Source organism: Choloepus didactylus, chromosome 3 (genome assembly GCF_015220235.1).
Source record: "Choloepus didactylus isolate mChoDid1 chromosome 3, mChoDid1.pri, whole genome shotgun sequence".
NCBI lineage: Eukaryota > Metazoa > Chordata > Mammalia > Pilosa > Megalonychidae > Choloepus > Choloepus didactylus.
The window spans coordinates 92,558,400-92,582,824 of record NC_051309.1 but is presented as its reverse complement, the minus strand read 5'-3'; the positions used below and the strand labels follow the sequence as shown (position 1 = coordinate 92,582,824).

Here is a 24,425-nt window from a genome sequence, read left to right as displayed (position 1 = left end):
AAATTTCCAATGGGCTTTTTTAATCTTAAATTATTTTCTTGACTTTTACTCAAAATAACAATGCTATTTGAAGAAAATATATATATATAAGAGGCCACGAGACCTCAAATGATTAAAAGATGTTTATCTTTTTAACTAGAAAAAGTAGTCACTGTTTCCAAGTATTTTCCACCTTTCTAAAACTATTTTATGGTTCTACAACATTTAGGAGTAATAATGTCTCTCTTTGCTGACATCCTAAACTCCTATGGCTCCATTGTTTTGGATTACTCTTGATGCTCTGTCCAGTCCCAAATAAGTCAATGTAGTATATACTCTTTAAAATATGAACTTCCACACTTAAAAATTATGATTATTCTTCCAATTACCTAAGGTCAGGTGAAATTAAAATAGGCTTCCCTCACTTGACTTAGAGATGTGACACAGATGCTTATGTTTCCAACCAAATTTAGAATTTAAAAAACAGTGTTGATATGAGTTCTACTGCCAAGTCCTGCACTAGGCTCCATCAGAAGTTTCTTGGAGAGCTACCTAGATTGGAATTATTAATTGAGTTAGTATATTTTTTCAATGACCAAAAGTTCACTCTCTAACAAAGGCACATATTTGTGTTTGCAGTATATAGATAATAAAGCTTGCATATTAATAGGAGAATATAATTTTATAAACACAGAAATACCCTGCTAACAAATACAAGTGTAAATCTAAGGGCAACAACAACTGATAAATTAAACAATAATAATACAAGATTGGATTCCATATATTAATTATATTTTAATGTTTTGGAAATTGGAAATAAACATGGGGTCCATAATTCTATTAACTATTCTATTTGATTGATAAAATCCTCTATTAAGGAATCGTTTTATTATTTAAAAAATATTCAGATTTTTATTTAAGTAGAAGAAAATGTGAGTAATAAAAAAATCTGACTCAATAAGCAGTTGATACCACAGTGAGCATGCATTTGCGTAGGCACTTAATTATTCTGCTGGCTATCAATGAAATATCTTTAAATTCCAATAGTAATGTAAGGGTTAAGACATCTTCTAGAGCTGCACTGTCCAATACTGTAGCCACTAACCACATGTGGCTATTCGGCACTTGAAAATTATGGCTAGTCTGAATTGAGATGTGTTATAGCTGTAAAATCCATACCAGATTTTGAAGATATGGAAAAAAGTATAAAAGATATCATTAATACCTTTATTACATGTGTTGAAATGATAATATTTTGGGTTAAATAACATATATTGTTAAAATTGATTTCACCTCTTTCTTTTTATTCTTTTTAAGGTGGATACTAGAAAATTTTAAATTACGTATATATATGGTTTGCATTTGTGGCTCTCGATTTTCTATTGCACAGTGCAGGGTTAGAACATGAGAAATCCACATGGCAGCCTTTTATATATATACAATCCTGAAATCTTAAATTGCCACTTGCTAAATTTCCATTGCTATCTCTAGCATAAAATATCATTTTTCACCATCAAATTTCCTGTGACTACTTAGAAATATTCATTATAACTTTAAATTACTTATAGTTCAGGAACCAATTATATACAAACTCTAGTTGATTCAAACAACAATATAATTCACATTCATATTTAAATGTATGAATTCACAAATAGGAATTTCTTTGTTCTTCAGCCTTTGGGTATAATACATTTCAGGCCACGAGAAAAGGAAGATTTTGGATCCAATTTCTCAATCAGTACTCAAAGTGAAGCTGCACAGCCACATCTCTGCAGTATACTTGTTTATAGAAGATAAAAAGGCCACAGGACATCTCATTTACATGTGATATTGATGTGATAGGCCACTCGTTTTCCATGTAGCATGATCATTATCTGAGCTCGAATTTAGCTCTTCAGGCATTTATTAGGGTTGCTTTTCTCCTAGTTTAACAATATTACCTTTTAGTACCAATAAAATTAAGAAAAATAAGAACTTTTTGACCCAAAGTAAGCCTTCAGAAAAATAAGCAGTCATATATAATAGCACCATATTGATAATTCTATATTTTTCTAAAAATTTTTCTTTTGGAGACCTTTTTTTTTCTTTTTATACTAGTTTCTATTGTAGAAAAATGTTTGGAACTGAAATTAAATTATGGAAAAATCAACATATAAAGTTTATATTCTTGAAAAGTGTGATCCTAAGACTTGAATAAACTCTAATACACAAAAGGTAGATTGTGATAAGGGTTTGTATTATGTATTCCATTATCTCATGAGATGACTACATAACATAACTGTGATGGTCTAATGCCATCCTATAATAGAGAGCCTACATATGGACTTAAAACTAAATGAAGAAATTACATAAAGGCATTTAGAGCAAAAAAATTTGTACTTTTGTTATATTTCCCTTAAATATAGATACTTTCCAGATGATAAGAGTTAAAAGAAATTCTGTGTCTTTGAAAATTTTATATTTGAATTTAAGTTCTTAGTTCATTTTATCTATAAATAAAATTATAATTTAGTATCTTAAGACATGACCACATTTAAGAAATAAACAATCTTAGAGTTTCCCTTTAAACAATGGACTATATGTGTTCACTGAATTTTGAGTGGAATGGTTTCATTAATCTTTAAATGAAATTATTATCATTTTATGAGTAGGACTTTCTACCCACAATCTAGATAACAGAGCATTGAACTAACTTCACTAAACCATGACAACCAGGAACAAGGTTGGGTGCTAATGTAGGTAATTTTGGGGCAGAAGGATTTTACCAGTATTTTAACATATTGAAATGATTCCAGCATTTACTGGAAGTAATGTCAAAGTTTAATATATGCTTATTTATACCTTGATTAGTTCCAAGATTCTTCCAGAGACTTAAAAAACAATCAAAAGTTCTTTTGACTTTCACTCAGAATTGTTCAGAATAATTTATCTGGAATTTCTCTGATGTTGAAAAGTGATGTGATAATACTATATCATCATAATCAACATTATTCCTCTATCTCCACAGAACTTTTTAATGTTATCTTTCTTAATCTGAACAATGTGCAAAAAAAAATAGTAAATACCTTAACAAATCAGGAGATAATGTAAAATTTCCATTTATGATTGAAATTCTAATTCTTTTCCTAGATAGAAGTGCATTTTCAGAAACACTGTGTGGGATTCTTGGCTATGGATAAGATCCAGAGCCAGATGATATTACAGGGTAGTGTCTTGATTATTAAAGTGCTGGAAAAATAAATAAGTAAATGAATAAATAAAATACATATTTGCTTTTCTAGTCACGAGTTTCTTAATTGATTATTAAATAAATATTTTAATATCCAGTGAACATTTAGAGTATTTATTTTTGTTTAAAGAGTTTAACTACACAAATACATACTTTTTTACACTCAATTGTCACTAACTTTCATGATTAAAACATGTTTCAGAGCATCCTTGTTGATGTTATGTAGTATTACTAAACATTCTTAGGCCCATGTTGAATTTCAATTTAGAAAGCAATAACTATTCCAGGTTCATTATTTTTTTACTTAGTTCAAAGAACATATAAGCGATACCAGTGACTTTGCATTTCACTCAGATTTTTTCTTGCAATAATAATTTACAGTAAAGCAGTAATGTACTGCTTTCTCTGAGATTTTTTAAGGACAATTGAGTTACTTACTCCACCCCCCATAAGCCCCAGTTACAACATGTCATTGATTACTGAAGCCTACTATAATACCAGTGTACTTTTCATAAGCCTTTTTTGCTTAAGCCTGCTTCTCTTAGATGCATTCCTTCTATCCCCCCCTTTTTTTCCATTCTACTTCAAGTAGTAGCACCTTTTTTCAGCAAGCCCTGTGATGTTCTTCATCTAGAGCTCTTGGCCAAAGTTCTCTGCACCTGGGCAGTGTTAAAGATAGGTACATTGTGCTCATTCAAAGATTCTAGACCTCAGGTACATCCTCTCCAGTTAAAGTTGACAGTTGGATTGCTAAAACACCAACTCCTGCCTTTCCCTCCATAGGCGATCAGAAATCTCAGTTAGAATGAAAAGGATATACATATAAACTTGTCAAGGGGCCAAATTATTAAGGGAGAGCTAAATGATTGGCCAAAGATATATTTGAAGAAATAAAAAAAGTCCTCAAATCAACTGAATATCATATCTTTTCTAAGTTGAACATGAGAATTAGGAATTGTCAAAGTAAAATTAACAAAAATTGGAGGTTGTGGATTGTTATTAGATCTGTTTAGTGTGGGGATATTCCTGAATCTTTCTTACCTTACTGAAATAACAATGCTTACTTCCTAATAAACTTTTGCAATTAATGCATTATTATAGTTTGTCTATTCCCTAATATTTAAGGTAATACAGGATTATCTCAAATAATATATAATTTATAGATTTAAATAAAGTTGGGATGCTAAAGTTTAGAAGCCATTTTACAAATCCATAAGCAAATTGCAGAAAAGCATGAGCATATTTTTGAAAATGATACTTTTTGTTTCACGATCATATTCATATTTTAATGCAATTTTATTAAGATATATTCACATACCATACAATCATGTGAAGGGTACAATCAGTTGATCACAGTATCATCATATGTTTGTGTATTCATCCCCACAATCAAGTTTTGAACATTTTCAATACCCCCCATAAATAAAAATAAGAATAAAAAAAAAAAGAAGTAAAAAACAGCATCCAAAGCATCTCATACCCCTCCTTTCCCCCTATTAATCGTTAACTTTTTGTCCCCGTTTTTCTACTCATCTGTCCATACTAGAAAAAGGGAGTGTGAGCCACAAGGTTTTCACAATTACATGGTCACACCATGTAAGCTATTTAGTTATACAATTGTCTTCAGGAATCAAGGATACTGGGTTGCAGTGCAACAGTTGCAGGTATTTCCTTCTAGCTATTCTAATACACTAAAAATTGAAAAGGGATATCTATATAATGCATAAGAATAACCTCCAGGATGAACTCTTGACTCCATTTGAAATCTCTCAGCCACTGAAACTTTTATTTTACTTCATTTCTCTTCCCCCTTTTGGTCCAGAAGTCTTTCTCAGTCCTATGATGCCAGGTCCAGGCTTATCCCCAGGAGCCTGCCAGGGAGATTTACACCCCAGGGAGTCATGTCACACGTAGGGGGAATGGCAGTGAGTTTACCTGCAGAGTTGGCTTAGAGAGAGAAGCCACATCTGAGTTACAAAAGAGGCTCTCTGGGGGTGACTCTTAGGCACAAATATAAATAGGCTTAGCCTCTGCTTTGCAGTAACAAGCTTCATAAGGGCATGCCCCAAGATCAAGGGCTCAACCTACTAAACTGGTAGTCCCCAATGCTTGCAAGAATATCAGAAAGTCCCCAGGTGGGGAAGTTTAATATTACCACATTTTTCCCCAGTCCCTCAAGGGGGCTTTGCAAATACTTTTTATTCTCTGCCCAAATTACTCTGGGATGTATCAGGGCTTCACACTGAGCTTTACAAACCAACCAGAGTGTTTTCCGTGTAATTATGGTGTTTGAATAAACTGACCATACAAGTTAAATTATATAGTGTGCTACAGAAAATATAGATTTTGCACCAAATAGATATCTCTTCCTTTGGGCTCACATAGAAGTTTTAAAACACAGTCAATATCATCCTTTACCCTTTAGTCTGATTTACCTTAGTCCCAACCAAGTCCATTTTGTTCATATCTCTAATTGAAGTCTGATTATATTCAAATTTAATTATAATTTGTTTATAAGAATATATTTTCACTATTAATTTTCTTAATTCTCTGTTCTTATATTATTATTTTGACAAAATCTCAGTGAGATAGGAATCACTAGAATGGGAACTGGAGTTTCTGAAGGGATTTGAAAAGATGGAAGGACACTTATAAAGAAGTCTAGAGTAGACCAGAGTACACTAGAGGGCAGGATAGGCATAAAGATCTTAACAGTTCAGAGAGACATACAGCAAGGAACAAGAAGTGAGGGGGGATGCAGAGCAGAAGACTACAGAGGTGGAACCAAAGGCCAGAAATGGAGGAGCTAGACCTTGACTCCCTGAGCAAAGCATTCCACTAGGACTGCTGGAGTTCTAGAAGTTCCCTGTCTCCTGGAAATTTATATGGGAAGGTATAAAAGTTTATTTTTTTCCTTATCCTTCTACAGTTCTGTAGACAGACTACTGGTGATATTTTAAAACAAAGTGTAATGTTGAGGGAGAAGCAACTACAAACATGCAAATAAATTCCTTAGTCTTTACTAAGACATTCTTTAGAAATTTCCTTTCGGCCTGTTGGGCTCTTACGACAGAGTTTATGAATGGAAATACCATGAGACTCATGGATAAGGAACTCCAGTTTTTATGTTATGAAGTTAATTAGTTTGGGGGAATTCCAGCCCATATAACCTTCAAATGGCATTAGCTAAACTATAAAAAAAACATAAATTGGAATTACTGCAAAGCCATCTAGAATAAGAAAATATTCTCTCAGGTAATGAGAAACCAAAATTATCATGAATTAGAAAACAGTAAAAGGGGAGTAAAATGAATAGTGTGCTGCTTGCTAAAAGCACTTCCTTAAGTTGATGTAGGGAATGAAGGTGAATGTACTTAACACACATCTGCAGGGAACCCATTTTTACTTTGGTGATTATGTGAGACATTTGGAGGCAGTATTTACTATTCATTGATTAGAACATGAGAAGTTTTTTAAAAAGACATTTCTGTTATCACGATTTCTTTAAATTATTTATTATATACACTGCAGAATTACATGGATTCTTGAAAGGTGAACATTGAAATGTTTTGGTGCAGTAAAAAATTACTGAAGCCTTTTTTTGGTAAATCTTATGTGAGATCATTAGTTTACAATTTTATTTATAATTTAATATAAAACTAAAAGTTTTCCCCTTTATTGAAAGTTTCAATTGATTTTTTTCTGTTTTGTAAAAAAAGCAAATCAAGAACATAAATAGCAAGTCCCTTTAAAATAAAGGTTAAAAATCAACATTATGATGCTATAAAAATTATCCAGAAAGAAAATCAAGTTGAGTAGCTAGACTCTAGGAGAAAACCCTCCTCTGATTTCCTGGCATTAGAAGGTTTAACTATATGTTCCATGAATTGGTGGCTTGTTTTTGTTTTTTGCTGAGTTTTACATGTGCAAATAGGTGCATTCTAAATTAGTTTGTGCATATCCATAATATATTATTATTTCTGTCTTTGCACTGATGTTTAATACAATGCACTTTTGTTAAAGAACTAATGAAATTTAAAAGTTTTGAAAACATAATGTAAATTTTTCAAAGAAATGGATGTTCTGATTTTAGAAAACTACGTCCAATTTTCTTCTGTATTTTTTGAAGTATTCTTTGTAAGGAAGTTTATTAAAACACTTTGACTTTTATGCTAAATGAAAACATAATTGTATATATAGTTATATATATTTATATATATAGTTATATATATATATATATATAATTAAAAAGCAATGTGGTCCCATGTTCATGCTGAGAAGAACCATATAATCTTCTAGATATGAATAAATTGCCAAGTGGCTAGATAGAAGTTCATACAGTCCAAATCATGGATCATGGTTCAATCATCAGACAGTGTGGAAATAGCAATACAGTGTTTTATTTATTTCTATATAAGCTGCCAAAACCTACATTATATTACTTCTATCTGTTGGCTAGATGTAGATAAAAGATAATTTAGTATAATCTAATGTCTAACAAATGATATGACACTTCAGGTTTTTAGATGCTTACAGTTAGAAAATGAATAATCATGTTTTAATAACACCGAAACTTAGTTAACTTCCCCTCGAAGGAAAATGACTCCGTTTCTGACTGTTAGAATTGCAAGTGAGTCTGCTCTCTGCCTATGTGAAAACTGATGGTGGGAGGGAGAATGTGAAAAATCAGAATCATAAAAGCAGCCAGACCTCTATCTGGGTAGCATTAGTGTGCATAATAATTATGGAGACCCAAATACTGTGTCACATGTTCTTAGAAAGAATAAACATCCAGTTTCCAACAGTGATTGGATTTCCTAGTTTGTTCTATGGTCTCTACAGAAATGTATTCATTGGAATACCTTGCAAATTCCATAATAAAATCTGATAATCTTGTTTTCTCCTGATAATCAAATTATATATATACATATAATATACAAATATATATATATGTCTGCACCACTGCCTCTTTGCCTCAGCAAGATTTAGAATCCACTTCTTTTATTACCTATTTTCTGCTTTGGGAGGGAAGGCTTTCTCTTGAGAAATAACCCTGCCTTTAAGTATGTAAAAATCCATATAAAATCATGTGCTTATATTCCACTTTGATAATTCATAATAACAGAGCTTATATTTCCAGGTACAGGTTTGGCACTTAGTTGGCAAAAGCACCAGGACAGTCTTTAGGAATAATGAATAGTGCGTTAAGTTAAACGGGAATTGCAAAGGTTTCCAGGGCATTATCACCCAAAAAGATATATTATAATAAAGAAAATGAAATTCAAGGCATATATCAAACGTTCAGATCTAGAGTTTATATTTCTGCATTATTTTGAAGCAAAGGCCTTGTGGTCTATGAAACCTATTTTGGGTTCTCATATGAAGATGAATTTCCAAAAATGTTCCCTTTTTTTCTTTGGAAAATTTGTATCCAGCAAAGCCACAAAAAGTATGGGGAGATCCTATATGTGAGGGAGAGAGAAGAATCAATAGATTTTTATCTGAAAGGTATAAACTTGCTAGTTTTAAGAGAGGAGTAGTAAGAGGCTGCAGGTTTTATTCATATATTTTAAGGGTTATGGATGAGGATACAGGGTAATTCCTGTTAGATAATAGAGGGAAGTTCCAGAGTCAACTGTGATTCAAAATGTGGAATGCCTTTCTAAGTGACTCGGCAGTGAAATGAATTGCCTAGTGAGTGGTGAGTTTCCCTCATTGGATAATACATAATATATAACTCCCTATGTATCAGGCAACATGAAAGGATCTTTAACAGGAATAATCCCTTTGTGTCTTTTCAAAAACTCTACATGATAAATGCTATTTATCATCCACAATTTAAAGGATGAAATTGAGGTTTCAAAAGGTTAAGTAACTTGGTCAAGTTTACACAACTGGAAATTTTACACAGCAGAGTTGATTCTCCAGCAGAAAAAGGCAAGTATCTGCCAGGAATATTGTAGAAGACATGTTTTGCACAAAGTAAGAAATGAAAATAGATATTGTCCAAGATCCACATGGGCTTATGGTAGAAATGACGTTTTCTTCAATCTTTTCTTCAAATGTTTGAAGAAAAAGAACAAGAGAAAATATTGCTTATAGAGTTTTTAACACTCTCCATTTTTTTCATGTACAATTTTTGTCTATCTCTTCCACAATATCTACAAAACATAGACACTGTAAATAGCAACTTAGTCAGACTGGTCACTGTGGACAGATTTATGATAAGAATACTTGCAATTTAAAGGCAAAGACTTTTTCCAAGATCTTTTTCTGTTTTCCTCTAATCAAAGATTCTCACAACACCATCTTCTTGTGAGACAGATATTATCTGAAAATATAAATGCATTAATAACAAAGAGATGCACAACTGTTTGCTCTATCTTTCCTTAATATTTTTGCATGTCTCTTGCTTTCCTAAAATGGAAGCAAAACAAATTTGCTTCTCTGGATTTGCTTATCACCTTCAAAGCTGTAACCATTTCTTTGCAGTGATCACTCTGTTGAGGTGTTAAATCAAACAATGGATATGTGGGTTTAACCCAGATGAGATTTTCACATTGGAAACAATTTCATGAGGAGTTCTTTAAGGTCACTGCCAAATTACAAGATGTAATTTGAATTGTAAGTGGAGCAAAATTATATAGTGCTGCTATTTTAATGCCTATCCCTATTTACTCCCCCTCAACATCCCTTAATCTTGTAGGTTTTTTCTCCATAAGAAGCACCAATCTCTCTTTCTGACTTTTCAGTTAAAAAATTGAGTATTCAGGTATGAGTTAAAGAGAGAGATTTATTTTCTTGCTTTGCTTTTCCCCATTTTGTCCCTCCCTGTCTAGCTTCCGCACAGCTTCTTGATATTATGTTCTGGATGATAACTGGAAATAGCAAAGAGACCGTGGTAGTTTCACCTTGAATTTCAGGTTTCTTTTGACTCACAGTCTCAGAAGTGTCAGCTCTTTAGTCGGGTTGTTTATTTCATGTTGAGCAAACCCATTTTGAAAATCAGCGTTTCTTATCATTAAAAAGCAATCAAGTTTATAAGAATAAGACATATTCCCATATTAACATATTCCCATATGTTCCCATATTAACACATAAGAATAAGACAAGGCTTTTTCTTTGGAAACTTGCTCCTTTGAGGGGAGTCGATGAAACTGAGCCAGCATATTCGAAAACATTCAATCATGAACTTGCATTCGCTTTTGGGAACATATTCATATTTATAAATAAGAGTAAATGTGTTTTATAAAGAAAGCCTTTTCTTTTGTGGTTGCTGGCAGCTAAGCTTTTCTTTTTTCTTCAAATATGATTTACAAAAGAATAAAAAAGAAACTGATTTGCATGGTTTCCCATATTAACACAATCTAGAGTAATTTACAAAACAAATCAGTAGGATTCTAGTAGATGAATGCAAATTAGACCTCTTAAATCAGAAATTAAATCAACCATTGCATTATAATTGCAAAGTAATATTATCATACATTAGATAGGATTGGGGAGCATTGTTGTTTCAGTCCCGTGGCAAAAAGGGTCCTGACATTCTTGTGTTCTCACCATTTCACTGTTTTAAAACACTAATGATACTGAGACTGGCAAATCGTCCAGTCAGTGAAAAGTCAGCCATACTCAATGGCATGGTTAGCTGAGTATTTTCATTTATCTGTTGTTCTATCCCTGTGTTCTTGTTTATCTTCATTTCATTTTTGTTTTCAGTTGACATGTGGTCAGTAGGGTGCATCATGGGAGAAATGATAAAAGGTGCAGTGCTGTTTCCTGGCACTGATCGTATCCTTCCTAGCAGCCAGTGGCCTGCATGGGTGGTGTTCTCAATTCCCTCTGACCTTAAATACAATACTGGTGATGGTATAAATTCACTGCCCTTTGAGGGTTTCTGTGAGAATCCAATGGCAAATACTTAAAAGCTGGCATCGTAGTGGAGTGAGAGCATTTCCTAGAGAGACCTCAGGTGAATAATACATTATCTAAAATGAGAGTCAACATGATACTGAAAGGTCTGCCCTAATTGAGTCCTACCAAACTAATAACAGTGATATACTCTTTATTGTTTTTTTGTTGTGGCTGTTTTATTAAAATATAATCATAACTACATTAAAAATGACAAAATCCTTAAGTTTTAAGACTGAAGATTTATGCTTTGTAACATAAGAAATACTCATTTGGTACGGAATCTTTAATCAGATTTATTTTTACCCACAAGTGTGATCAGTTTATTGTAACACATATTCAGAGGATATGCATATTTCATTTTAAAATTGATCAGCTTCTAAAATTATTTTTTCACTCATTTTTTAGTATCTCCATTTTTCTGCTTTCATTTTTCTTTATGTTATTAACAAGTACAGTAATGAAAATCTCATTAATTGATGATGATTATATAAAATATCAGTAGAAATTCATCTATATCACTTGGATAAGTAAAAGTAATTCTTTCTTAGGTAACAAACAAGTAAAGATTCCAGAAGTTCTGCAATATTAAATAGAAACATAGAGTGTGTACTTAGTAAGTAGTATGAAATTTGTCCTACCATAGGCTTAAAAATAACTTATTTCCTTAAGTTAGTTAAATATCCCCCTACACTCAGTCACTTATGAAAATGTTATTACCTCATTATACTAAAGATAAAACCTTGGCTGAAATGATCATAATTTGAAAATAAAATTGAACCTAAAATAACAAGGTTTAATGTATAATTAAAGTAAATCTTAAATCTAATTACTAATATATTGTATCCTAACTTTATTATTAGTCATTATTCTTTAAGTTTCTAATACCTATATTACAATTCTTATTAAAGGTCTATAATGCAATGTGCAAACATGAAGATTAATAGATTTTATAACACATATGTATATGTGTGTAGATATTAAAAGTACCAATACAGACAGTGAATTAGGCACTTGATTAATTTTTACTGAATGAGAGAACTAAACCTAAACTCTTTTATTCAGTTAAAAATAAAGCTAAACTCTTTTTACTTCTGGCTATTCTTACTAAAATCTTTTTTCTGGTCTTTTCTAAGATATATTTTCAAAATCTTTTTGTCTTTATTGCTGTGTTCTACATTTATGTTTTATTAAATGTCTGTAAATTTATCAGCTTCATGTCAATGCTATTTAAAACTATGCTGACTTGATAAAAACTAAATTGCTTCAGATTGCTAAAAAATAGGATTTCTTTTATTCCCAGTGAATTGTCATAAAGATGTATTTGACCTTAGGGCATGAATGTGAAATAAGGTCCTTTAAATTTGGAATGTTTTAGGCAGTGGGGTGAAAGCAGGGTTATCTATTAATTTATACTCTTTGCTTTTCCAAAAGTTCAATGTAGTTGAATAATTGATGACTGGAATGAATATTTGCCACTTCACCTGTAAGTTAAAATGATTGGTTTTCATTTTCTCTTAAAAACAATCAAAGTAGATATCCACAACTTAGTATAATTAAATACTGTTTAATATTTCTTAGAACATTCCTTAGAAGAAGTCATTTCTTGGGTATCAAGATCCCTTACAAAAATGCTGCTACTAATGTTGCAGCATCATGTTAGATGCCCTTTCAATGCCTGAGCTTGATAGTTTGATATTAAATTATTTTTGGTGCTCTTATGGTGGATATATATATATATCCACATATATATATATATATACACATTTCTTGGAGGGAAAGTGGGAATTATTTTCTAAAGTGTGTCTTGCACAACCACAGCTTCCTGTGAGTTCTTTGAGTATAGGCTATGGTCTTTTACTGATTGCAAACATGTTGGTTAAAGTTTTAAATCAATTGTTTTCAAAAAGATCATGAACATCATTTGTCAAAGTTAATCTCGTAAAATGCGAGATAAATTAATTAAGAAAAAAAGGATCCCCGTTATTAGATATAATTTATCTAAAATTATAACTAAATGTGTTAGTCAAATAGAGCCTTTAAATGGATGTGGAAATATACAATATGAATAATATTTATCTATACAATGCATCATAAGGAGATATATTACTTTTAATCAATACATTTGAGTTTATATGAAGACATTAACAAAATACATGGTTTCTAAAAGTTCTTGTGATATGAACTATGCATCTATTCTTAATATATAAACTAACTCAACAGCAAAACATAAAATATTCATAAGGTTTTATACCCTTTATCTTTTATGCCTAAAGAAATTTAACATTATTTTTAGCATTGAGAAATTTATATAGTCAAAAGTTCTTAAAATTTCATGTATTTATATGCTACTTTATTAAGTGGATGTATTTTAAATATATATTAATGGAAATTTATTTTAATCAAATATTTTTAATTCTTTACAGAAAAAGTCAAAATCTGTTGAGGTAATGGAGTTTTTCCAATGAATTCCACCCTAGCTGGTATTTTTACTTTAAAAATGATAAAATATTTTATATTATAAAAATGAGCTTATATTACCTAGCTTTTGAGAAAGAATGATAAATGAACATACAATTACTGCTACTCAGCTTAAAAAATAGAATATTATCAATAACTTTGAACTTTTCTTGTATAGTATGCTCCTCATCACCCACATCCTTCTCTCTACAAAGACAATTATAGTCCTAAATATTTATTTTTACTATTTCTTTGGCTTTACTTATGTTTTTACTACATGCTTATTTATCCCTAAGCAACATATTGTTTAGTTTTATCTGTTTTACATATTCTATTATTGTTACTTTCTTGCGATGTTTTTAAGCATTGTAGTTTTAAGATTTATCTATGTCGATGCACTGGAAATAGTACATTCATTTTTATTGCTGTATAGTATTCTACTCTATGAGTGTTGTTCAATGAATCCATTCTCCTGTAAGTAAATTTAATAATTCTAGTTTGGGTTTGTTTTGCTTGGAGCATATGTGCAAGGTTTTCTTTAAGATAAAAGCCTGGGGTTGTGATTGGGCACATTTTTAACTTTAATATCTAATATCAAATATTTATCTAAAGTGGCAGTTTATATTTGCAGCTGTCTGCTACACATCCTCACCAATCCTTGGTATTATCAGATTTAGAGGGTTGTGTTTTTTTTTCTGTGTGTGTGTGTGTGTGTGTTTTTACCAACTTCTTGGATATAAAATACTGTCTGATAGAGACTTTAGTTACTTTTTCTTGACTACGTGGAAACTGAGCAGCTTTTCATATGTGTGTGGACCATTAGTGTTTTCCCCGTGGTGAAATACCTGTTGTCCTTTTTTAAAACACATTTTTAAAAATTGTGATATTTGTTTGCATTTTCCTATGGTTTAGTAGGAATTCTTTATATAATCCGGTACCATCTTTCTCAGATTTATGTGTTGCAAATATCTTCTCCCCGTATCTGGATTATTTTCCCATTTTATTCTATAGTGATTTGGGAATTTGTCAGTCTTTCCTTAAAATGACTTTTGTATTTTTATGTCTTATTTAAAAAATCCTTTGATGCCTCTATATTATCCTGTAATTTTACTCTGAATGCTTGAAAGTTTAAGCTTTTCATTTTAAGCCTTTAGTTCACTTGTTATTGATTTTTGCATGTCACGTGAAAAAGAGATCCAATTTCATTTTTTTTCCAGCTCTATTTATGGACCAGTTTCTCCTTTCTTCATTGATCTGTAATGTTCTCTCTGTCATAAATTTCCTCGTGTTGGGTGGGATTGCCTTCTGGGCTCTATATTGTGTTCCATTGTTCTATTTGTCTACATTTACATCACTGCTACCCTATCTTAATGGATACAAATGTGTCAGGTAAGGTAAATACCCTTCCTTTTCCTTCTCTTTTTGTCTTCAGAGGTGTCTTGGTTATTAATGCATAATGCTCTTCCATAGTCATTTTAGAATTACCCCCTTAACCTCTGCAAAATGACTCCTATTGTTCTTTTATTTTTTAATTGGAATTGTAGTGAATCTATAGTTAAATTTGTGGAAAATTCATATTTTAGTTGAGGCAATTTTTTAACCTTCTCCTGAACATGCAAGGATCTTAGCATATATTAATTTAAATCTCTGCTATCCTAACTTAAATATGCTACTGATGTCTAGTATTTCAGTTCTCATTTGTTAGCCTCATATATTAGGCATTATTATAATTTTTATTGCAAACGAGTAGAGTTTGTTTAGATTTATCCCTGTGATTACCGTTTCCTTGGCTTACAACTACGTCTTGAAATTTGGCTCTTACTTTTGAGATTATTTTCTTCCTACATGAAGTACATGTAGTAGTTTAGAAGTTCCTTTAGTAGGAGTCTTTACTGATAAAACTCTTTTTTGTGTGGTCCCCTTTCTTGAAAGAGAATTTAGTTCACAATAGAATTTTAGATTGACAATTGTTTTTTCTTCCAGCATTTTGATGATATTCTACTGGCTTTTTGTTCCCAATATTGCTGGTGAATAATCAGCTGTTAGTGTAACATTAATCTCTAGAGATGGTCTGTCCCTTTTCTCTACCTTCATTTATGATTTTTTTCTTGGTCTTTGGTTGTCTATCATTTCTCTACCATGTGACTAGGTGTAGATTTCTTTTTATTTATCCTCCTTGAGATTCATTGTGTGTCCTAGATTCCAATCTATTATAAATCCTTAAATTTCTAAACTTTTATTTGTTCGAATATTACTTTTCCCCAGTTCTTTGCATTATCTCCTTCTAAAACTCTGACTGGACATAAAATAGATATTCTTTATTCAGTAAATTTTTATTAAGCACCTACTATGTGATGGACACTTTTTTGGTCTCAAAAAGATACATCAGTACATAAAACTGACAAAGATCCTTATTGTTATAAAATTTACATTTTTCCATGGGGAGAGAAACAATTAAAATATTAATAGCACAGTATATTAGAAGATTAGAAGAGCTACAGGATAAAAGGAATCAGAGGTACTAGGATGGAGGGCTGGGATTGCCTACCCTTCTTTTTAAAATTTAAACATGAAAGTTTCTTCAGTGCCTCATGTGGCATGTTTCTTTGACTTCATATTAACTTGCCATTTCTCAGCTTCCCTTTTATATGATGTTGTATCTGGAAATGGATATAACCTTCTAGATATGGTCCAACAAAACAGAGTATGACTTGCCTTAAATAGGATTCTATATTTATGTTAAGGGAGGCTGAGTTTGTATTAGCTCTTTTGTTTAAAGTAATTTTACTTATCAATTTTAAGAGGTTCTTACTATTTTTCAGCTATAAAATGCAGATGTCAAATTATCTCCATTCCTCTTCTTAGTTTCAAAGTAATATGATATAAGATAGAGTCAGATAAGCATTTTTGAGGCAAGAAGATCGTATAATTTGGAGAGGAATGTTCTTTACAAATAAGAATAAATATTACAAATACAAAATTAGGTACAGAATCTTGTAAGGGCCCAGCACAAATGAGAGGCCCTCGAGATTAACTTTCAATAGGTTAATGAAACTTCTGCCACTGCAACACATATAATGTATATTGGATTTTCTTATATGTGAAATATCTCTCCAATTTTTGATTTTAAGTAAATATAGATTATGATAATAAATAGATCTACAAGAAGGAATAGAGTGTACTAAGAGCCATATACCTGGTGCTTCAAATATCAGCCTTTGGTTATTGCATGTCCCTTGGTATTCCACCAACAATCTACTGCCAGCAAACAAATATTCTTTTTTCTCAAATTGTCAGCTTTGAGTTTCTGATGTTTTGATTTATAATATTTTCTTTTCCTGTGCTCATTTATAATGAAAACAGATGTTAGTTAACAATGGTATAACAAGTTACTTATTTATATTTCATGTTACCAGAATTTGAGGGGTATTTTTGAAAAAAGAACATTTTAACTGAAAAAAAAAAAAAATGTTTTAAAGGAACAAAACAACTCAAAATAAAGCCATGAAAATCTGGACCCAGAATTCTGTCATGTGCATAAATACTTCTTTCTTCATCTTTACAATTGTACTAAGATGTAAGATTTTTCTAAAGGGTAAATTTTATCATGGAGAAATAGAGAGTAATCAGTGGAATGAATGGTTGAATATTTTGAACTTTGTATTGAATAACTTTTGAAATTTCCATGAGCAGTACTCCGTAGGTGATAGCAATGTATAATTTCAGTTCTTCCCAGCTGATGTTGGGCACAATCCCGCTCTCTCTAATGGGAGTTTACATGAGCCACTTACTACAATTTCCCATGGTCTTTTCAGGAAAGCAACATGGGGTAAAGAGAGAAAGATTGAGATTGTCCTTTCCCTGAAGTATTCCTGGGTCAATGATGCCTAAATTTTCCACAGTGGACAAGTATGGAATAATCCTTCTGTGAATTTAAAACTCTTCTGACATGTCATAAAACTAAAACATACTAGTAATTTATTCTTGAATTTGGATTTAGTGAATCACAAGATTCTTAGTATATTCAACATCAGTATTTCTCAAAACGTAATCCAGGGACCATCTGGATTAAAATTACCATTGGTAATTTTTTTTAAATGTTACCAGTTTGCCCCTACACAAGACCAAAGGACTCAGAGTCTTGGAGATTACATGGCAGAGGGGAGGCAAAGTGGATCTGTTTTTTTGTAAGTTCTCTATGTTATGAATATTCAAGTTTGAGAACCACAGTTTTATATCATGATACCTAAGCATGGATGGAAATAACATGGCAGTCGTGTCTCTACATCCTTATCTACACCCATGGCAGACATCACTAATTGAGCACAGCATTCTTCCCCACAGGGCTAAGGTGAAGCCACACTATCATCCTTAACACAGAGCCTAGGCAGTTGGTGACTTGCAAGATAAAATGGCCTCTTCTGGAGCTATTCTATACAGACATTTCTATAAGGCAATATTATTTCAGGAACATAGTTAAGAATTTGGTGGTAAACGATGTTCTTTAGTTTGCAAGTAGATGTCAGAAATTTTTAGCACTAAAGGTTGAATATAAGGCCGAGAGCAGAGCAGAATGCAAGTCACAAAACATGAGGTTGTCAACTCTAGAAATGATATTCATAATAAAAAGTAATTGATGATAGATGAAAAAACAAAAAATGGTAATTTAAAGGGCATAGTAGAATGAGGTCATTAACTCCTTATGATCTCACTTAGCAGCTTCTGAAGGCTTAAAATTCGCATAGTATAAATTATGTTCATAATTATGACCCGGAAATACCCAGGTAATGCACACAAAGATAAGATTTTTTTTGTGTGCATTATGTTCAAGGCAGTATGTGATGTATTTTAGAAAGTTTCCCAACCAAGGCAGCTAAATTAATAGGAGTGCTTAATAAGTAAGTTCTTGGCTAATTGACAAACTAACTGTGATAATTTTCAATCTTATGATTCCAGTTACTCATTTTTACTCCTTGTATTTACTTTGTTTTATTCTTCTATTACAATACTGTTTATTGAAGACCTTAGGAACATTTAATCATAATTGCACATTATCATGTCTTGTCATTGTATTCTACTATACTTATAAAACAAATTTTTGCAATATGACTATTATTTATGTAGTGGATTTAAAATTAGATGAGGAAATTGACTTCTAAAAACTTCAATTAAATGACATTTTTCCATTTTTACTAAAAATCTTTTATAATTTATGCTAATGGTGATAATTTCTGAAACAGGAAATCAAATACATAGAAACAAATACATATTGCATTTTGCTAACTTCCCAGTTCTGTATCTGTAAATAGTCAAATCCTTACTCTACTATATAATATAAAAATTATGACTTAGGGTGTTCTAAGGTAAATACACACTTTTACAAAAATAATTTTGGCCATTCTTTAAAAATATGTTTATCATATTAACATTTAACATATAATAAATATATGCTTAATATTTTATGTCTTTTTAAAAATTTAATCATTGTGAAAATCTGATGATTCTTTTCATTTTCCTTTTCAAAAGTGTATCCCCTTATTTTCTTTCTGTAAAATTAATAAAATTGTTTTATGTGATTCTCTTGAGTTGACAGAATAGGGAAGCAGTTTCAGAGACTTTCTTTAAGGGAGTTCCCTGTGACAAAACATATAATCGATTTTGTGGTCAAAGTAATTTTCTATCACATCAATTCCAAATTTGTTCTTTTTCTTGCTGGAATGCTTGTAACAGCCAATGTACCTGGAGCCAGGAGATAAAACTTTCAATCTTGGCTTATATTAGGTTAGTTATGATTATAAAGAAATACCCTGTGGTTAACTAAAATAGTTGGACATAGTTATTAATGTTATGATCCTATGAATATCTGGAAAACAAGCACTTATATTTAAATGACTATCTAATTAGTGTATATAGGATGGGAAGAAAGAACTTGAAATGGATTTGTTAAAATAAAGGCACAAACTTTTAAACATGTCTTTACTGTACTTCTGTGGTATAAGCATTCAATGACTTCATTGATAATAATAAAGACCCTTTTTTGTAAACCTTTACATCAAGGACCCTAGCAGAATTTCAACTAAGAAACTATTTTAGGTAGGAAAGTACACTGAGTAATTCTATAGACTCAAATTATAATTTGAACAAAGTAACATTTTAATTGTTCTTAAGTAACAAACTACAGAATGCTTGATTCTCCTTAACCCTTACCAAAGAAATGCCATGGAACTGTTTTGGGAATGCTACTTTAAAAACAAATCTTTACTGAATAACTTTTAAACTCTAGATAAATGTAACTAGAATATAAAGATATGTTGGGAGGTTCTCCCACCCCCACCCCAGTATTGCTAAATTACTTCTTTACAGAAAATCTGGTTAGTTTTTTGCTTCTCTTTTTAGCTTAACATCAAATGCCTTTAGGATTTTGGGGCAGTTTGACAAATAATTAAATGAAGGCTTGCTAGGGAAGGATAATCTAACGATATTAAAGAATAAGCCTCTTTTCAGAATTTATTATGAGTGCTTGATTTTATTTACACTAATTTATTTACATTATTTACACTAATGTTTTTCTATTTCAATATCTCAGTAATTGTAATTTACCTATAATCATAGTACTAACAGTTTTTGTTTAAAAGTAATTTTTCACTTTAACCTTATACAATTTAATTTTTAGTTTCTTTATTTTGAATATTCTGACTTGTTACCACATTCTCATGCACAGAGTAACTTGGATGAAATTTTATTGAAACGTGTTCTTGTTTAATTATTGCCGCACTTTTGTAAAAGACTATTCTTCAGTTTTTCCCACTCTCACTTCACTTCTTTACAGTCCATAGTCATACATCGTTTTCATCCCAATAACTGAAAGGATCTATACTAATTTGTTTCATTCAACCAGAGTATAAGGAAGGTAGAAGAGAATTTGCAAATTAACTTGAATTTAGCTTTGTTTGATCTCCTATATACCTGGTTTGCATTATATAATTATTTTTGTTGAATAGAGTTTACTTGGTCTTTTTTCAGGACAGCCAATCTTTTTCAGTCCAACTTTCTTGAATAGCTAGGAATAAAGACTTCACAAACCTCAACTGAGTAATATTATGGTAGAGTCCTTGAATTGTCACAAATTATATTAGTATGTAGTGAATTAATTAACTTAAAACTAGCTGTAGAAAAATAAATAATGGAAGAGGGAACACTGCTCATGGTATTGGATTTAAGAAGAATTTTCAAGAATTCCATCATTTGCTGACACATGGCAAGGAAATCTGTTTGAAATCAACTTCTTCCACTTGGTTCTTCAGAATTTTCTTGGGTGGTGTTTATCATTCTCAAGATTCTGATTTATCAAACATTAATGTGGATGAAAAGGAGAATCTCGATCAGTTGGTATGTCTGTCAAAAGAGCTAACTTCAATTTTTGAGGGTACTAATTTTCATAGAAAGCTAGTATTTTCCCATAGAATTTCCCATGTTAATGTACTTTCTGAAATACATGTACTTGGATGGCAATCCATTGTCTTAGATTGCACATCCTTATGTTCTCCATCATATCTCTTTGAAAACAGAATTCAGGGATGCAGGGCTCTACTATCAGAAGAGCAACAGATGTGAAATTATAATTACTTTGTTTGATAAATGTGATTTTTTGAGAGTCTCTGGTGAAGAATTAATGAGTAATTTTATTGTCAAAATTATATTGATCCCATGTGTAATGCATATGAATAGAAAATTTATTAGAAGATGATGAAATTTCTTATTAGAGAAAAGAAGGAAATACTCTTAAAGGTAATTTTAGAAAAATATAAATTGATGTTTAAAATATTTGTGTACTTACTTTAAAAAGACAAATAATTGAGCTATTTTCATGATAAAAATGTCATGAATGTGTCATTATTATATTTTTTCTCTTCAAAATCGCATGGTTATTTAGAAGTTTATCTAATATGAGAAATTCTTCTTACTTGAATACTGTTATTTGAATACTTTTAAATGTTTGCATCCCAAAGAGTATTTCATAATATCCTATTTTGCTAAATAATGGTAGTTTCCCCAAAATGAGTATGTTCTAAAAGAGAATTTAAAATCCCAAGAGCATTTATTGCCTGACAATTGTGGTTTTATATTTTTCTTGCTTATTAAAACTCCATTTGTGTTGATGACAACTCAGGATCTGAGGAGTAAGATCCTGGCTAGTGAAAGACAAGAGCTAGTGGTCTGCACTTCTTTTTTCCCTTAACTATTCATTTCTCAGATATTGACCAATGGAACAAGGTAATTGAGCAATTAGGAACACCATGTCCAGAGTTCATGAAGAAATTGCAACCCACAGTGAGGAACTATGTTGAGAATCGGCCCAAGTATGCCGGACTTACCTTCCCCAAGCTCTTTCCAGATTCCCTCTTCCCAGCAGACTCCGAGCACAATAAACTCAAAGGTATGCCTTTTGGGAACAACTGTGTGCGTGATGGGCTAAATAAGAAAACAGTATAGAGACTTTGCCTTAACTTGAGCTATTTCTTAAGGTCTTTCTTACAAAGGGTAGTGGTCAAGGACTTCAGAATTGGATACATTCAGACGGAAGGATAGAACTAAAGTGCATGCCAGTGGTATGGGTTAATTCATGGGACTTATTTAGAATCTTTTAATTATTTTGTAGTATAACCTTGTAAGATCCATGTATCATTGTTCCAATCCTTTTTATTACCTGGAAAATTTTTTCAACATGAATTTTAATTGTAAAATGTTGGAGATTCAGTTGTCTGCATTTTCTTTTATTTGTAGTCTATGGAATGCTTAGCCACCATCTTTTTATTTTAGAGTGGTAAATGAGATTTCATCCATGCATTTTTATATTCAATATAAAAAATTAAAATTAATAAGGAGTTCTATCTACTACTATATCTGCAGTAATGAACTTGGGTAACAAATTTAAGTTTCTCTATCCAAAACTGGAATAATAATGCCTCTCAGTCATAGGGATAGAGACAAAGAATAATTTGGCAATGCACAAAAAGTGTAATTTAAATAATAATATTCTAGGCCTTATTATAATTTAGGACACACTTGAGAATCTGTTTTTTCAACATATCTGATTTTCTTTTGCCCCCTGCCTAGGTTCAAATCCTACTTCTGTCTCTTATAATCTTTGTGACCCTGGAGAAGTTACATATTCTTTCTGCAGTTTTAAATGTGCAGCATTGTGTCATGTTCTTGACATTCATGTTTGCACAGCTAGATTTCTTCCTTCAGCTGCCTCTACAAGCACTTTTAACAAATGTTAAAAGCTCTTTTAGCAAATATAAGTAGACAGTGTCTACCTTGTAAGGTTGTTAGGAAGATAACAGTGCCTAGCATATAGTGTATGCTCAGCTATATATAAAATAATAATATTTAAAGAGTACCTATATGTAATAATCAAAAAAGAAAAAGTCAGGGCACAAACTTGAAATTTTACTTCAAATGTTCAGTGGGCAATTCATTAGGTACAGATTTAATTTACAGAAAAATAGCTAAGATAAATTTGAGACAGACAAACTAAAATGTGGTGCTATTATTTTCCAGGATCTTATCATGTCTTCAAACTTTCATCAGGTGGGTCTTAAATGTGCAGCTTTGTGTCTGTGTTCTTGACACTTTTATCTGCAGTCAGATTTCTTCTTCAGCTGCCTCTACAAACTCTCTGAATGGGAAGGGACTAAATTATCACTAAATATACTGCTTTTAGGATCAATATTGCCTATAAGCAGTTTGAAGAAGAGCTAATATTCCAAGTAGAGCTCTGAAAGAATTTATGTCTTTATGATGCTAATTGACATATCAGGCAAAATCCCTTCTTAGGAAGGTGCTTGTAGTGTAACAATAGGGAGACAACAAAGCCCTGATTAAATTGTTTGATGATAATGACAGTGCTTTTAGAAAAATTCCAAGTTTGACTTTGAGTTTTTTTTTTTTTGACTTTTTAATTCATACCTCCACAATTATGTTTTGCAAATTACCAACTAGTGTACATATTTTTGATTATTTAATTATAAATTTAATGTAAAATTGGCAAATTATAACAAGTTATACAAATAATCAAACAGAAGGATTTGTTCTACTATAATTGGAAAAGAGAATAACATATTTGTTGCAAATGAAGGAATGAAAGTTAAGGCATTGGAATTTTTTCTTCTTCCCCATTTTGTTCCCTACAAATGGAATCAATCATTGTTTCTTAATGAGATGTTTTGGTACTGGTAGAATTCATGCTTCTATTGATGAGGAGCCCACTCCTACACCTGCCCTCCCTAAGAGCAGAATGTCTGAATGGGAGAGGTATTGAGTTCCCCAGAAGAATTATTAATGGAAATAAAATGTCTTCCACTCTGATTTAACTAGTGATTTTTTCATAATTAGTATAGAACATTAAAAAGTGTATTTATTTAAATGTAACAACAAAATTTTTATATCATAGGACATGAAAAATACAGATTGCTACATTTTAACTGTAGTATGATTAAATATATGTGAAGATACTTTAAAAAGACCAGAAGAGAATACACCAGTAAAAACAGTTACTGTCTCTAGATGATGGGAATGGCTTGTTTTCCCTGATTTTTATATTTTATGTAATTTTCAATTTGCTATAATTAACACATATGACCTTAATAATCTAAGAATCAGTAAAATAAAACATTAGTATATATCCATGAATTCAAACACATTAACTTTTTTCCTAATTTAAGAAAATCAGTTTAGGTTTTATTCTCTTTTAGATGAAGTTTTACCATGTATCTGCTACAAATTTAATGTTTCATCATCAAACTTTCGAACTAATTTGGTTTAAGATATTTCTTATTTCACTGTT

At 31.3% G+C, this 24,425-nt stretch overlaps 1 protein-coding gene across 18 annotated transcripts in view; it reads left to right on the top strand.

Moving 5' to 3' along the window:
• Window positions 1-24,425, top strand: part of MAPK10 (mitogen-activated protein kinase 10) — a 719,417-nt gene that overhangs the window by 637,332 nt on the left and 57,660 nt on the right. For 13 of the 18 annotated variants that reach the window (XM_037830188.1, XM_037830184.1, XM_037830182.1 and 10 more), the window contains 2 exons: window positions 21,831-22,013; window positions 23,141-23,170. In XM_037830188.1, the coding sequence (XP_037686116.1) occupies window positions 21,831-22,013; window positions 23,141-23,170 (213 nt within the window). Of the gene's footprint in view, window positions 1-10,924; window positions 10,997-21,830; window positions 22,014-23,140; window positions 23,171-24,425 lie in introns of all 18 variants that reach the window. The other 5 variants (XM_037830195.1, XM_037830193.1, XM_037830194.1 and 2 more) reach the window with 3 other exon arrangements.